This window comes from Megachile rotundata, chromosome 6, assembly GCF_050947335.1.
Source record: "Megachile rotundata isolate GNS110a chromosome 6, iyMegRotu1, whole genome shotgun sequence".
NCBI lineage: Eukaryota > Metazoa > Arthropoda > Insecta > Hymenoptera > Megachilidae > Megachile > Megachile rotundata.
The window spans coordinates 10,649,159-10,666,092 of record NC_134988.1 but is presented as its reverse complement, the minus strand read 5'-3'; the positions used below and the strand labels follow the sequence as shown (position 1 = coordinate 10,666,092).

Sequence of the window (16,934 nt, the reverse complement as noted above, 5' to 3'; positions counted from 1 at the left end):
AGCCATGCGGGTGCGCACGGTGCAACGCGATAGAAAATAAAATTCTGGTATTCTCGGTTCACGAACGATCGCCTTTAACGACGATGAGCTATAGTGATCTTGGAGTTAACTTCTGCCTCGACCATTCATAGTATGGACTTCTTGATCAAGCAATTTCGAGCGTTTCAGGTCGATCAAATAAAATTCTGCAACGTTCACACACATTTCTCTTGGAAAGCTTTTCCATTTCGTTTCACTTGAAATCGAAGTACACTTCTTCAAAGATCGGAGTGCTGTTCTACTACAAAGGCGTTCAATGCATCTTTACAGTCGATAGTGTGCTAAGAAAACAGAGCGAAGACATTATGAAAAATGTGGAATTAGTCTCCTGAAGTTCCTGATGTTCTTAAATTTTTACTTTCGGATCCTTATTTTCTACCGTTACTCGCTTAATGACATTGATCGAATAATAAATTTGATCGTCGACCGCAAATATTGACTCTCTGTACAAACATTGGAAACTAGACCTCGTTCTTCGTGTTTTATTTTCGTTCTTATTCAGCTGGATCTTTCCAGCATCAGAACACCGTTCTACAGCCTTTTAACGCGTTGACAGCCACGTCCTTATATGAGTGACTATACTGATCTAACTTGTGTATTATTACAAATTTTTGGGAAATTTTTTTAACATTTGGGATATGTGAAATTTAGACATTTTCAGATTTGGAGAAGTTGGGATCTGGGGAACGTGGAATCTCAAAAATTAGAGATCTGGGAAACTTGGGATTTAAATAATAATTTGGGATCTAGGGTACTTGAGGTCTGGGCAATTTGAAATCTGAAAATCACACTACAGGAGTTTCATGATACGAGAATATCATAATATAAGATTTCGAGTGAAGTGATATGAATAATCGCACCAAAAGAAGCAGCAGACATCCTAAACCAGGTTAACACCCAGGCAGACACCACGGTGAAATTTTATAGACCATCATAGACCTACGTTTTTACCGTAGTGATGGATTATATGGAACAGTTAAATTTTATAAAGTATCATGGACATTTTTATTATACAGTCTATGATGGATCATACGAGACACATTTAAATGACAGTATGGAATATAAAAGCCGCAGCCTGCCGACCAGAAACATTCATCAAGCTCTATTTCGATGCGTTTCGTCAGAGACAACGGCGAAATGAAAAACTGCCGGCAACGTGACGCGGCACGTCGATAACAGGAAGAAAATCCATGTCAGCTTGACGGAATATAAATGTGGCCAAAGAATGAAGTCAATAGAATCGATTCGATCCTCGACAGTGACAACGTTTACATTTTACCGAACGGTTATCGCCATCCAAGATTGATTTCGGTTAGGTCACACCCACGTTTTGGCTAAAAGACAGACGTTCGATCGTTATCATGGTTAACCGATCGTTTAGTAATTGGCCCAACCCATACACTATTTATCTCCTTTCACCCTTCGTGCTTTATCCAACCCTTCGTTTCGTGTTTTCACCTGTCTTCCGTTCCATTTTTGTCCTCGTAAACGAACCTACGTAATCATCGGGAACAATTCGGGTCACAGGTTTATTGGAGGTTGATCGGCAAAACGAATTGAATCGCAGTCGTCTCTCGTTTCATTCTCGTTTCTTTCCCCTTTTGACGGACGCGCCACCGGTGACGTAATCGTTCCGAATATTCGAAACGGTTCGGTGAACCAGCGGAGAAGCGTGGGCGACGATTCGTTTCGTTTAACGTAGGTCGGAATTTAGGATGGGGAAATCGGTCTCGACCGTGGATCCGTTATCGCTCTTCCAAACTCAAGAATTTCATTCGCGATATTTTTTATGCAAATAGTATATTTCTGGTTTGAAATTTTTAGTTTTTGTGTCGTGGGGTTGCTTTTTAGTTTTCAAGATTTTAGCATTCTAAATTGGAATTTAAATATCATTCTCCAATTCCTCCAATTCCACCTTTCCCAATTTTTGCCTTCTCCAATTCCACATTCCCTAATTTCTATCTTCCCCAATTCCCACTCTCCCCAATACCATCTTCACCAATTTCTACATTTCCTAATTTCCTCAATCCCCAATTCCCACATTTCCCAATTCCCACATTTCCCAATTCCCACATTTCCCAATTCCCACATTTCCCAATTTCACACATTCTCCAATTCCAGCTTTCCCCAATTCCTACATTCCCCAATTCCCACATTCCCCAATTCCCGCATTTTCCAATTTCACACATTTCCCAATTCCCACATTCTGCAATTCCCACATTCCCCAATTCCCACATTCTACAATTCCCACATTCTTCAATTTCCACAGTGTCGAATTCCCACATTCCCCACTTCCTGCATTCCCCAATTCCTACATTCCCCAATTCCCACATACCCAATTCCCCAATTCCCGCATTTCCCAATTTCACACATTCCCCAATCCCCATCTTCTCCAATTCCAACTTTCCCCAATTTCTACATTCTCCAATTTCCACATTTTCCAATTCCCACCTTTCCCAATTCCTACATTTCCCAATTCCTACATTCACCAATTCCCACATTTCCCAATTCCCACATTTCTCAATTCCCACCTTCCCCAATTCCTTCATTCTGCAATTCCCACATTCTTCAATTTCCACAGTGTCGAATTCTCACATTCCCCAATTCCCACATTCTGCAATTCCCACATTCCCCAATTCCCACATTCTACAATTCCCACATTCTTCAATTTCCACAGTGTCGAATTCCCACATTCCCCACTTCCTACATTCCCCAATTCCTACATTCCCCAATTCCCACATACCCAATTCCCACATTCCCCAAATCCCGCATTTCCCAATTTCACACATTCCCCAATCCCCATCTTCTCCAATTCCAACTTTCCCCAATTTCTACATTCTCCAATTCCACATTTGCCAATTTTCATATTTTCAAATCCACATATTTGCAAATTTCCATATTTCCAAAGCTACATTCCCAAATTCACAAAGTGATAAATTCTCAAAATGACAAATTCACAAGTTCACAAATGCTTAAAGTCACAAATTCACAAGTTCACAAATGCTCAAAGTGACAAATTCACAAGTTCACAAGTTCACATATGCTCAAAGTGACAAGTTCACAAGTTCACAAAAGCACAACTTGACAATCTGCCAACTTAACAAAATACCAAATGAAAAAATTTGTGAATCCATCATTGTACGAATCTTAGCTCACTTTCTACCCTTGTCCTACAGTAAGTTTTGCCACAACCGATTATGCATAGGAATTTCCCTGGACCTTGCCCATCCATTGGTCCGACCTTAGCTCTATTTCCGTACGACTTCGTGTCGCCACGATAAACCGCCATTTCACCTCACAGGACGTATTTCCGGCTGTATTAGTCAGCGCGTTTAAATACATTGCATCAACTGCTAAAGTTTTCGTCTGTCTGTTTTACCTCCCCTCTCAACCTGTTCCCCCATTTCGATCTCCGTTCTCTCTCCCGTCGCAGCCAAGTCGTATTTCTGACTGGTTCTCACTGACAGATCGAGGTTAATTGGCTGCCATTAGGGCGAAAATTAGTGCGAATTAGTCCCCGGACGATGAGTTCCGTCACTTGAATTACGACTAGCGAGTTTCGGTCTATCGGTTAATTAATCGTACGCAGCATCGCGCCGTTATTAGCTCGCGAACTTCGGTTGACACGAAAAATCCTCTTAAGAAGCCTGACAGATACCGCGAATGTCGTGCTTCGAACAGTGCCATTAATCATTTTAATAGTCTCATCATTTTCCAAGATCCGTGGATTCGTTGTTGTTACAGTTCATGGACGACAAGATAAGTCAACGACTATTTCTGTTAATTCAGACCGTTTAATCGTAATTTAGGACTTTCTCTATGACTATGCATGACGAGAGATTGATCTACTAAACAATTATACGGTTCACAGAGGCATCTTCGTCAATTTTCATAGTTTCTCCCAATTCACCTTCCAGAGTGTTTTAACTAGCCTCGCCACTGACCTCCTTGTGACCTGATCTAACACAGCACCGTGGCAATTGCACCAAATTAGACCGTCGCGTTGTAATCTACTCTAATCTAACTTAATCGAGTGCCTCGTTCCACGCGAACTCCCTCCACTTGGCTATTGCTGATCAACTTCGTCGAATTCCTTTCAATTAGAGGAATTTTGACATTTTCTAATTTTGGAAATTTACAGTGGAAATTTGGAAATTTCAGTTTTTAAGATTTTTTAATTTTTGTATTGTCAAAGATCAGGGTTCTGAAGTTACAAATAGTAGAGTTTAGAATTTAACAGATTATTTAGATTTCTATATTTCCCAATTCTCACATTTGGCAATTTCGATATTCCCCAATTTTTACCTTCTCCAAATTTTACCTTCACCAATTACCACCGTCCCCAATTCCTACATTCTCCAATTCCACATTCCCCAATTCCACAATCTCCAATTCCACATTCCCCAATTCCACAATCTTCAATTGCACATTCCCCAATTCCACAATCTCCAATTCCACATTCCCCAATTTCCACCTTCCCCAATTCCCACGTCTTCCAATTCCACATTCCCCAATTCCACAATCTCCAATTCCACATTCCCCAATTTCTACCTTCCCCAATTCCCACGTCTTCCAATTCCACATTCCCCAATTCCATAATCTCCAATTCCACATTCCCCAATTTCTACCTTCCCCAATTCCCACGTCTTCCAATTCCACATTCCCCAATTCCACAATCTCCAATTCCACATTCCCCAATTTCTACCTTCCCCAATTCCCACGTCTTCCAATTCCACATTCCCCAATTCCCACATTCACCAATTTCCACTTTCCCCAATTTCACAATCTCCAATTCCACATTCCCCAATTTCTATCTTCCCCAATTCCTACGTCTTCCAATTCCACATTCCCCAATTCCCACACTCAGCAGTTCCCACATTCCCCAATTCCAACCTTCCCCAATTCCCACCTTCCCCAATTCCTACCTTCCCCAATTCCTACCTTCCCCAATTTTCACATTCCCAAATCTGCATATTCGCAAATTGCCACATTTCCAAGTCTCTAAATCCTCCATTTCCATATTTCATATTCTGCAAATTTCCAAATGCCCATACGTTCAATCTTCTAAGTCTATAAATTCTCATATTGCTAAACAATCCCATATTCTCCATATTTCTAAATCCATAAATTCCTATATTTGCAAACCTCAATTCCCATATTTGCAACCCTCAACTAGTTTTCATAAAACGTGGAAATAAATGCTCTCCACTGTACCTAAAATATGATCACAAACTATTTCACTCACCATCATCGCTGATTTCGAGATTCGTATAACTGTCCCAATGCAAGATGGGGTCGTGGTGAGCGGAAGCGTGCGGCACGGCGGGCGTCGGTGCAGGTATGGGTCCGTCTTGACGCTTGGCGTCGCTGGCGAAATACAGAGTGACCACACTGTCGGGAGGACATCGAGGATCGTCGCAAGCCACGTCGAGTTCCGATCGGGGGAAGGACACCACGTTCTCCGAGATCACGCACGTGTGGAACTGCGGAAACAATGGATCTCTACATAACGATCCCCATTTTTTCTTTCAATGTGTAACGAGACTCGGAAAACCGATACGATCTAGTTAATTGCATCCTCTGAAGATCGTCTTGTATCGTCTTGCGTTTGAATTGAAGAAGTTTGTGGGGAGTTGGAGAAGGATTCTTCAATTACTTTGTGAGAAGAGGTTTTTTAAGAAATACGATTGATGTACTTTTAAGTTCATATTGTAAAAATTGTTATGATAGTAGTATAGATTGTTATGGAGATTATATGTGATTAATTGTGTGATCGATCAATTAGTGCGTTGATTTAGTGAAAGTTGATTTATGTAATCACACGATGTACAAATTGTTAGCGTATTTAAACGTGGTATTAATAAGTGTTGTAGTACAAATTATTAGCCTATTTAAAACTTGTTTTAGTAAATGATGTTGTATAAATTATTAGCCTATTTAAACCTTGTTTTAATAAATGATGTACTACAAGTTGTTAGGCTATTTAAACCTTGTTTTAACAAATGATGTACTACAAATTGTTAGTCTATTTAAACCTTGTTTTAGTAAATGATGTACTACAGATTACTAGCCTCCTTAAACCTTGTGTTAATAAATGAAACTTGATGTTGCAGTAAGATATGCCAATGCAATTCCAGAATCAAGATATATGCAACCAACAAAGTTTGAAGCGTTAATTAAAGTTCCGCGATTAGAATCTCTTAATGGTTTACCTGAAGGGAGAACATCACTTCCCGGCTCTGCTTCGAGTACACCCTGTGGTAACATTTCACCAGAATGTCTCCCCTCAGACGTAGACCTCCAAGATTGACCGTGAATTCACGAGCGTTCGTCACGGAGTAAAGATCCGAGGTGTAGACAGGAGTTAGTCCTTCGTAGACCTTCAGGAAGGCTCGACATCCCGTGGGTTCGAATAATGGGACACCGAGAACGGTGAGGTGCGTTAAATACAGGGGCGACTGGCTGATTCGCAGGGAGCCTGATAATAATCCGCTGAAGTATTTGATGTACCTGTGAACAAAGAAGAGATTTATATTTAGTAGTTTGACTAATGTGAATCATCACATCATATGTGAATAACTGAATAATGTGTGAATAATGTGTCATTTACGACATGTAATAAAATATACATAAAATGACGTGTTTCAAAATTAAAACAGACATGACATAGTTGTCAGCAACAAGACTAGGGTAGCTTTCAATTTATCACTTAGGTCAAGGTAACGAGCTCGTCAGCAAACAAAACAATTGCAATGGCTAGTTCGTTGTTCGATTACGTCACGTAACACTCGAGGGAACAAAAAGAACGGGACAGAATTATGTTTGACCACGAATGGACGTCGAATAAAAAATACCAGAGAACGTTATGAAACATTGAACAACGTTTCCAAGCATGACATCGTGTACAACCATGAATGGGCTATTTCTTAATGTATTTACGCGACGTTCCGACACAATGCACCGTGTGAACATACTGAAAACAGCGTTATTAATTCGCGTGCTCGTTGCACATGTTTGGTTGTACGTTCCAATACTCTGTGCGAAAGTAACAAAAAAAGAAACGCCATTTTATGAAATCCGCTGCGAAGATGCGTGTATGGCGATGTCTGACCACGAATGGGGTATTCTACTTCGCACGACCGCATCCATATTTCATGCTTTGTCGCGATGCAAAGGCAGCGTCCCGTTAAATATTGCATATTTTTGTTCTCCTATATTCGTCAGAAAACGGGAATAAATTTATTTGTAACAGTCACGTGTGGAGTTGGTTTCTGGAGCGGAAAGCGTACAGTTATAAAAGTTTTCGGATGATGCATTTCGTTGAAATTTAATTTTGGGAGATTTTTTTGGGGAAGTTTTAGATTTCGATATATGGAGATGTATTTTGTAATTTTGTTCTCTGGGTCGCATCTCAAGTTTTCTGAATTCCAAGCTTTGAAATCTTGAATTCCCCAAGATCCTAGGTTCTTTGATTTCGACTCTTTCAGATCCTAAATTCCCTAAGTTACAAATTTCTGAGATCTCAAGCTTCCCGTACTCCGAATACCCCAGATCCCAGGTTCCTTAGATTTCAAATTCCCCATCTTCAAGGTCTTTAAATCTCAAGCATCCCCAATTCCCTAGGTTTCTACCTTCTAAGGTCTCAAGCTTCTCGTACTCCAAATTCCCCAAATCTCAAGTTCCTTAGATTTCAAATTCCCCATCCTCAAGGTCCTCGAATCTCAAGAATCCCAAATTCCCTAGGTTTCTACCTTCTAAGGTCTCAAGCTTCCGGTACTCCAAATTTTCCAAATCCCAAGTTCCTCAGATTTCTAATTCCCCATCCTGCAAGTTCTCAAATCTCAAGAATCCCAAATTCCCTAGGTTTCTACCTTCTAAGGTCTCAAGCTTCCGGTACTCCAAATTCTCCAAATCTCAAATTCCTTAGATTTCAAATTCCCCATCCTCAAGGTCCTCGAATCTCAAGCATCCCAAATTCCCTAGGTTCCCACCTTCTACGGTTTTAAGTCTTCCATACTCCACATTCCCCAGATCCCAGGTTCCTTAGATTTCAAATTCCCCATCTTCAAGGTCCTCAGATCCCAAGTACCCCAAATCTCATATTCCTCAGATTTCAAATTCCCCATTCTCAAAGTCTTCGAATCTCAAGCATCCCAAATTCCCTAGGTTCCTAACTTCTAAGGTTTCAAGCTTCCCACACTCCAAATTCCCCAAATCCCAAGTTCCTCAGATTTCTAATTCCTCATCCCGCAGGTCCCCAAATCTCAAGTACTCCAAAGTATCCCACATCATCACCACATTCTCAAAATCTGAAAACTCTCAAATTTCAAAACCCCAACATGCTACAAATTACATTACAGTGCAAACCTAACCTCCACAGAACCTTGCAATTCGTGTCACACGATCCAATTTCCTTACACCGCGTCAAGGGCCATATATCGAGACCGCGTCGGCAATTTGAATAAAGCGAGTCAGCAGGGTTCAATCCGGCGTGTCAATTAATTTTCAGGTTGTAATACATACGACAAACACGGAAGAGTACGAAAGGAGCACGGTGCCGAAGTACCTGCCGATTATACAGCATCGTGAGCGTCCACGGCCGTAATTTCGCGGTCTCCTCTCACGAATACTCGCGTGTCGCTCGTAACGAACGGCCGATACGATCGGTGGTCGATCGGCAACGGCACGAAAAAACCAGTTCCCGGTGGCACCTAAGGTGTGCAGCTTATGCTCCGGGAGGCTAGCGTTTCTCCCTCGATAATGGATTCATACGTTCGCGAGTGTACGGGCCGCGCTAACGACATGCAAATGTTCGCCGCTCGTGGAATTAATGGGGAAACTCGATCGGCCGGCGAACGAGGAAGAAGAACCGGCGAATACCATGGCCCATGGGGACGTTCGGTACGTATAAGGACACGAGGTTCGATGGGGGATCATTACGATCATCGTGTGCGCGTCAAACGACGGAAACCTAAAGGCGACGAGGGCTCTCGATCGACAGCCGGTGATACACGTTAGAAGATCGTTCGAGTGGATGGCTAAGGGTTGACAGGTTTACTCGGTGGGCTTCGGGTTTATGAGGGTTATTTACCCATGATTTTTAAGCGCCATTGGACGGTAAATCTGCCGAGGGGGACGTTTAGAGAGGGAATTTATGAAATTCAACAATTTTTGGGGATTAAGGATTTGACGGGTTACGGACACAAGGATATTAACCCTTTGCGCTTGAGAGGTGACTTAGTCACCATTTTATTTAATACAATAATATGAAATAAGCATTTTTTAACTGATTCTATAATATGACACGTGTGATGGATAAACATAATGAAACAAACAACAGTCGAAATTATTAGTAGAAAAATAATAACCAAAAAAAATTCATTTAATTTTTTAACTAAGTTTTAAAGTGGCTGTTTGCAAATCGTCAAATTACCTTCGAGTGCAAAGGGTTAACTCCTTCCTGTGCTTTGACGAGTCCCACTCGTGACGCACTCACACTTCAAATGTGATAAAAATTACTCAAATTTTGAATACTCTTCAACTTGAAGTTTAGATCCAACTATAATTTGCGTTGTCAAGGATCCTTGAATATAAAATACTTAGAACAGTTTAATTTTCTTTAGTCGTTTTAATTTTATAGTCCTGAATTGTTTGTCCTGACGCATCTCATAAATAAGTGGCACGGGAAGGGGTTAGGTTAGGTTAGGTTGAAACTTGAAGTTTAGGTCCAACTAGAATTTGTAACTTGAAGTAACTTGAAGTTTAGATCCAACTATAATTTGTAACTTAAAGTAACTTGAAGTTTAGATCCAACTATAATTCGCGTTATCAAGGATCCCTGAATATAAAATACTTAGAACATTTTAATTTTCCTTCTTCGTTTTAATGTTATTGTCCTGAATAGTTAGTCCTGACGCATCTCATAAATCAATGGCACGGGAAGGGGTTAGGTTAGGTTAGGTTGAAACTTGAAGTTTAGGTCCAACTAGAATTTGTAACTTGAAGTAACTTGAAGTTTAGATCCAATTATAATTTGTAACTTGAAGTAACTTGAACTTTAGATCCAACTATAATTTGTAACTTGAAGTAGCTTGAAGTTTAGATCCAACTATAATTTGCGTTGTCAAGGTTCCTAAATATAAAATACTTAGAACCTTTTAATTTTCCTTCTTCGTTTTAATGTTATAGTCCTGAACAGTTAGTCCTGACGCATCTCATAAATAAATGGCACGGGAAGTGGTTAAAATATAGGAACTTTATATAGAAATTGACAAGGGATTTCGGAGCGTATACAGACATTCTAGAGACTGTTCTACGTTTACAGTAGAACTGTATCTACAAATCGATATCTACAAAGAGCTTCATAAACTGCACGCTAGTTGTGTAAGTACGAGGTTGTTCAAGACCGCATACAAACCTTGATGGCGACTGTCATGGATTTATGGGAGTGTTCCCCGACCGAGTTATTAACTGCACAATACGGAAAAGTTCCAGCTCGCGTTTTCTCCGCGAGCGTTTGACATCAGTATTAAACTTCTAGGTTGAACGCTTCGTTAAAGCGGTCTCGTAAAAATGTTACACAATTGCAAACTGCGTACATCAGAAGCGTGCAAGATAGATAACATAATTACTATCTTAGTTTTGAGTCCCCGACACGGTCGTTAATTATGACATAACAATTTATGTAATGCAGAAAAGAAGGATCAGATTTACGAGTTCAGTCGTCGAGCAAGGTATCATAAATTTCGAAATAAAGACCGACTCGATTAATCACTCCCGGACCACACCCGGAATATTTCTTATCAAGGTACATCAACAGCTAGTAACATCATGCTGTATAGCCATTACCTTCGATGCGACGGAACCTGAAGGGATCCAATCTTGTCGTCCAGGAATCTTCTCATAGCGAACCTGTCCAACGCTTGATCACGTCCTCCGCATATGCTGCTGTAGTTCATGTACGCAGAAACGGCCACGCCCAATCGTTCTTTGCTTCCCCTGAAGATAGTCGAGCAATGAGCTTCCTTGCTTCGCAAGAAAACTTCCTATCGTGGAGACTCACCTGGCGTGGAGAACCACCACACGATTTGGAGCACCGTTCAACCAGGAGTCCAGCTCCTTGCACAGAGCGCACAGTCTCTCTAAACTTGGTGCCAACCCTTGCGGCCATCCTGCTTCCCTGGTATTTGGCTCTCCGGGACGACCGGGTGACGACAGGTTGAATATCTGCAAGTTTAATCGTTACGTTTGCGTGAATTGTTCGTTAAGCTGAAGTTAGAATAATGGAGTTGTGGGATCTAGCGGTTGGGTTATGAGACTTTGGTACGTGGCGATTTGGGGATGTAGTGATTTACAGAAGTGGGGATTTGGAGATATGGGGATTGATGGAGGTGTTTCGGTATGGGGTTTTTGGGATATGTGGATTTGAAAATATGGAAGCTGCAACAGAGGAATTTTGGTATGTAGAAATTTTGGGACACAGCGATGTTACGATTTGATGATTTCGGGATATAGCGATGTTGGGGTATGACGATTTCGGGACATGGTAATTTCAGAACATAGAAATTTCGGAATATGTGGATTCCGGGACATAGAAATTTCGGTACATAGAAATTTCGGAATATGTGGATTCCGGGACATAGAACTTTTGGTACATAGAAATTTCGAAACATAGCAACTTCAGGACATAGAAATTTCGCAATATACGAATTTTGGAACATGGAAGTTTCAGTACATAGAAATTGTGGGACACATTAATTTCAAGATATAGCTAATTTCGGTATATGTGAATTCTGGAATGTTGGAATTTCGGAATCTCTATTTTGGGTTATAGCAGTTTTAAAATGTAGGAATTTCATGATACAGGGATTTTGAGAGAAGCTAAATGACACAAACCATTAATGAACCAAAAGAAGTTAAACTAGAGGAGATATGCTAGATCAGAAACTCATCCCAAAGTGTGGGTTCAAATTTAGAGTAATTTGCATTTTACGATTGTGCATCCGTTATCCATTAGGTCCATACAAACAATTAACAAGTTCATAAAACTAGTGTTATCGTATAATTTAGAAAAGTTGAGTGCTTAAAAGGTCGTTAAAAGAAGGAGGTCGGTTCGAAACCTTGAAGAATTTTCATTATTTTCTTCTGTCTAGTTTCTTAAGGATGAGTTTGTACGTGGGATTATTAATTACATATTAGACAATCTTGTTAATAACAAAGAAAACGCACGTACAGATATAACGAAGTTATTGAAAATAATAGTGTACCAAGTTATTAATTTCGAATCATAATAATTTTCTTTAGCCAATTAAGGATTAATCCACGAAGGATATGAAATGTTAAGCTGTACGCGATAATCGAGCCTCGAAAGATTATCTCGCAGCGTGCCATTTATCTTAGCATCGCTTCGGATTAATAACGATGATTATTTAATAAAAACATTACGCCTTAGCCAGCGATCATTAATTCACCGGCATTCTCTCAACGCTCACCATATAATTATCGGCGTGCTTCCCTCGCAGCAACGCCGTGGCGTGTTCAAGGACCCCCTGCGCATCTTCTCTGTACCAAAGAGCAATGATCCTTTCTGTGACGTAACAAAGTTCCATTACTTCCGTGACACGGCCTCCGCCCTTTCCTGATCCTGTCGTCGTCGCGTCCGCGCCGACGCCCGGCGTCCTCGCGGGTGTCGTCGCCGACGAGCTCGTCTGTATCTGCATAATCAACATCTTTTATCATCTTTTTAATTTTACATTTGCTCGATGTGTACTAGGAAAGTTACTTGTAACGTATGTGTAAGTAGGAGAGTTACTTGTAACGTATGTTATGTGTATTATGTATGTGTCACAAGGAGGACTAAAGCGGTGCTAAGTCCTTTCAAGGTCATGTGACTTAACTTAGATTTTGACCATCTGATAAGAATTCTCAGATTTTTAGATTTGTTAGATTTATGCATTTTTACATTTCCACAGTCCTATATTCCTAGTTACTTTGACACCTAGGTTCACACATCTGTACCTACACATATCACATTCTCATATATTTAGACTCCTATGTTTCTGGATATCTACAGTCCCAGTTAACTACATTCTCAGATCTACATCTTCAAGTGTACTCAGATTTTTATACTTTCAGACGTCCCCAAAATCCTACGTGTCTAGATTCTTACGTCCTTAGGATATTCTCACATCACATTCTTATATATTGAGACACCTATGTTCCTAGACATCTGCAGTCACAATTACCTACATTCTCAAATCAACATCTTCAAGCCTTCATATCAGTTACCTGTATTGCCAAGTCAGATACGTACATCTTCACGTAGTCAGATACCAGATCTGCATTGCCAAATACCTACACATATGTGTTGATCCTTGTGTACTCAGACTTTTATATTTTCAGACGTCCCCAAAATCCAACATGTCCAGATTCTTACGTCCTTAAGATATTCTCACATCACATTCTTATATATTCAGACACCTATGTTCCTCGACATCTACAGTCACAATTACCTACATCCTTCGATCTACATCTTCAAGCCTCCAAATCAGATATCTGCATTGCCAAGTCAGATACCTACATCTTCACCTAGTCAGATACCAAATCTACGTCACCAAATAACTACATCCACGTCAAGTACCTACACATCCCCAAGTCTACATATGCAACCCAGTTAGAACAGAAAATATTAGTAGAAACCTTGCGTCAGAAAAACTTTAATGAAGGAAACCTTGGAGAACTTCGGCGCATAGACGATTCTAACGACCATGGTATCCGGCATGCCGGTGCCCTTATGGGAGTCACGGTGTCACAAGGAATCGACATGAAATCCTGCCGCTTTAACGCGAACACCGCGTTTATCCTGACAGGAAAGTCGGCGAAGAAGGATGCGAGGAGAACGCTGCACGACGGAATGACAGACTGCCGGGTATTGTGTTCTCCGAGAATATCCGTTGGTCTGCTTGTCCAATGGTCGCACCGTGTTTCACTTACACCTGACGTACACTCCTTCCACCATCTCGATCGACACTGCACGTCCGTGCAACGATTTCTCGGCGAAGCAGCTATGATGTAACGAATTCGTCCAGGTAGCGTGACTTCAGTACTCGTCATTAGAGACGAGCATTAGGTGAATTCACTGTGTCGAATAACACGAGTAATTTCAAGGGCGATCGAAAAATCGGGGAATGACTTCCTTGAGCGTGAATTGGCTTCGGTGACTTATTGATCATGTGGGTGATTTATCATTTTGGAAACTCTGATTGCTATCTACTTTATGAAGTGTAAAAATTTTACAGAACTGTGTGAACTGTGCATCGTGCAGGATGTGAACTATGTACTATGCAGGATTACTATCCTGCACTTTAAGAAGTATACAAATTTTACAGAATTGTGTGAAGTATGATTGCTACCGTGCACTCTATGAATTATATAAATTTTAATATTTTGCAGAATGTTATGAAGAAGCAGTTAGCGGGAATAAATTTGAAATATGAAATTTTGAAACTCGGAAGGTAAGGTCATATTGCTGACACTTCCGACGCTGGACAAATTGCAGGAATAGTCGGAGGATTCTTTCTCGGAGCCCCCCGTGGATCCTCGAATCCAAGCGTGAGAAACAGCAAGGACATGCACGGTTTCCAAGCTCGGTTTCCAAGGAACGACAGCTGCGGTAGAACGTAATAGCAATTTCACACGTGAGACCGAAAACGGTGGGAGGGATTTATGGCTGTAACAGAGCCGCGACGTATGCGCCTGCAAAGCTGCCCGCGAGAATCAGCTCGCCACGTTATGATCCCATAAACGTATTTTTAGAGACGTTCCTCTCTTTCTCACCCGTTATATTCACCCCTTTTCCATGGCCTTTCATCCGCCGATGCCTTTTTTGTCGCCGACCACGTGCGTCGTTAAATTTTCAATTTGCACCGGCGCGTGGGTGGAAATCGCTTCGAGATTCATGAGGGATGAATGAAAATTGTACCGAGAGAGAATGCTAAAGCGATCGTTGGAGGCATTAGATCGTCGTCCCATGGCTCTGACCATTTTCACGAATTATTAATGGCTACTGGGTTCGCGGTGGTAACTTCAAAGACGCGCGTACTGCATTCGGAATGGGGTGTCGCGTATCAAAAGCTTGCACCTCGGAATGTTCACACGGGTGGCCGTGATACAGAGGTTTCGTTAAGTAACTGTTGGTGCTTAGGAAAGACTGGCTAAACGTTTCATCGATATTCTTCCTGCAAAATCGCTGCATCAGCGTGAAACAAACAATGAGTCAGGCGGTTTACTTGGCATGCTCTGTCAGTGTACTGCAATTGGCTATCGCTTCTGATTTGATATGATAATCAACTTCTCATTATATATTCCATTGGTTGTATAACCTTTTTTTACATCTTGTGTTATTATACAAAGATCGTTCATTATTAAGAATTTATAAAGAATCTATTAGAAATTTATTAAGAATTCTTTATTAAGAATGATCTTTGTTTAGTGTACTTTGAAAGAAGTATCTTGTAACTCCAGTGTTAAATGTGACTCTCTTTTAATACCTATAGGCACAATCAATTTATATTTTTGTGATGAAATATGGTCTTTTCGAATACTCTGTAAAATATTATTTGTGGTAAAATGTAGTGTGGTGTTTTTAGAGGGTTTTTAAAATCGTGCAGAGTTCGGTAAAGTTAGAAACGATAGCTATTGGCTACGTCATTAGTAGGAAGCAATTATTCGGGAGCGTGAACGACGCGCCGGTAATGTCAATTATCGTTAATCCACGTAATTGCCGCCGGCTAATTTCTAATTGGAAGCAAAGCGCCAAGAGAGAGTGGGCTTTATCGTTATCGACTTCTTTCCGCTCAACGTACATCACACGGAGCATGTACTATCCAAGATCCGATCGATGATGTGGCTAACGTTTACAAATGTTCGAATCGTTTACAGACGTCTAATGATTTTCATCTCAAATAAAATTGTATATCGCAGATCTAACACTAGCATTACTGTATAATGCGTACATAATTTGAAGTTACAAATCGCATAAAAAATTAAACAAAGGAGTAAGAAGTGAATATATACATCCTTGCTTCGATAAAAATACAGACATAAAGGAAATGATTTTAAAAAATTTTGTAAGTCAAAATCAGAAAAAAGAAGGTTTGATAGTTATAGAGTTAAGCAATCGTTCAGAGAAGACTCTGAAAACATTAACAACGTGTAGAAACTAGAATAGCCTTCAATTAAGTAATGCACAGCACGTTCCGTACAACCTAGACCCACATGATCATTATCTACACGGTCATCTACGGTAGCTAACATAGTTTCATCATCCGTTGTAGTATCATCGACGATACAATTTGTCTTAAATTTAGAGAACAAGCTAAAATTAAATTTTAGTTGTTTGACATTTCATTTTAGAGTTAACCTCTTCACATATGTGGACGTAGTCATATGTAGACGTATGTGGACGTACACATATGTAGACGTAGACATATGTGGACGTACACATATGTAGTTGTAGACATATGTAGACACATGTATGTCTACTTTTTATTAAAATCCAAAGATCACATATGCAGATATTAATATTGTTTTGATACATTGACACCGTCATTCGTCAACAAAAGGTCACATGATTGCATCGATACATCATCGTTCATCAGAAAGGTCACACATGTACATATCATCATTTCCATATAAATTCTTTCAAGATTGAATTCTATAATCGTCACCAATTCAAATATAATTCCACCAAGAGTTTATCTATGAGGGTTAATTGACGAGATCCACAGTAGCCTCTAAGGGAATTATTTAAGAGAAAAATTAGTGAAAATCAATGGATTCTTTTTCCCATAACTTTCGACACCGTTATCGACGATCGCCATTAGACCTCTCCTCGG

General features: G+C 40.4%; 1 protein-coding gene across 21 annotated transcripts in view; it reads right to left on the bottom strand.

Annotated features, from left to right (window-relative positions):
- Positions 1-16,934, bottom strand: part of by (focal adhesion protein tensin) — a 324,342-nt gene that overhangs the window by 36,553 nt on the left and 270,855 nt on the right. For all 21 annotated transcript variants that reach the window (XM_012285026.2, XM_076532350.1, XM_076532344.1 and 18 more), the window contains 5 exons: positions 12,531-12,752; positions 11,102-11,265; positions 10,888-11,037; positions 6,252-6,549; positions 5,285-5,522 (listed from right to left, as the gene is read on the bottom strand). In XM_012285026.2, the coding sequence (XP_012140416.2) occupies positions 5,285-5,522; positions 6,252-6,549; positions 10,888-11,037; positions 11,102-11,265; positions 12,531-12,752 (1,072 nt within the window). The remainder of the gene's footprint in view (positions 1-5,284; positions 5,523-6,251; positions 6,550-10,887; positions 11,038-11,101; positions 11,266-12,530; positions 12,753-16,934) is intronic.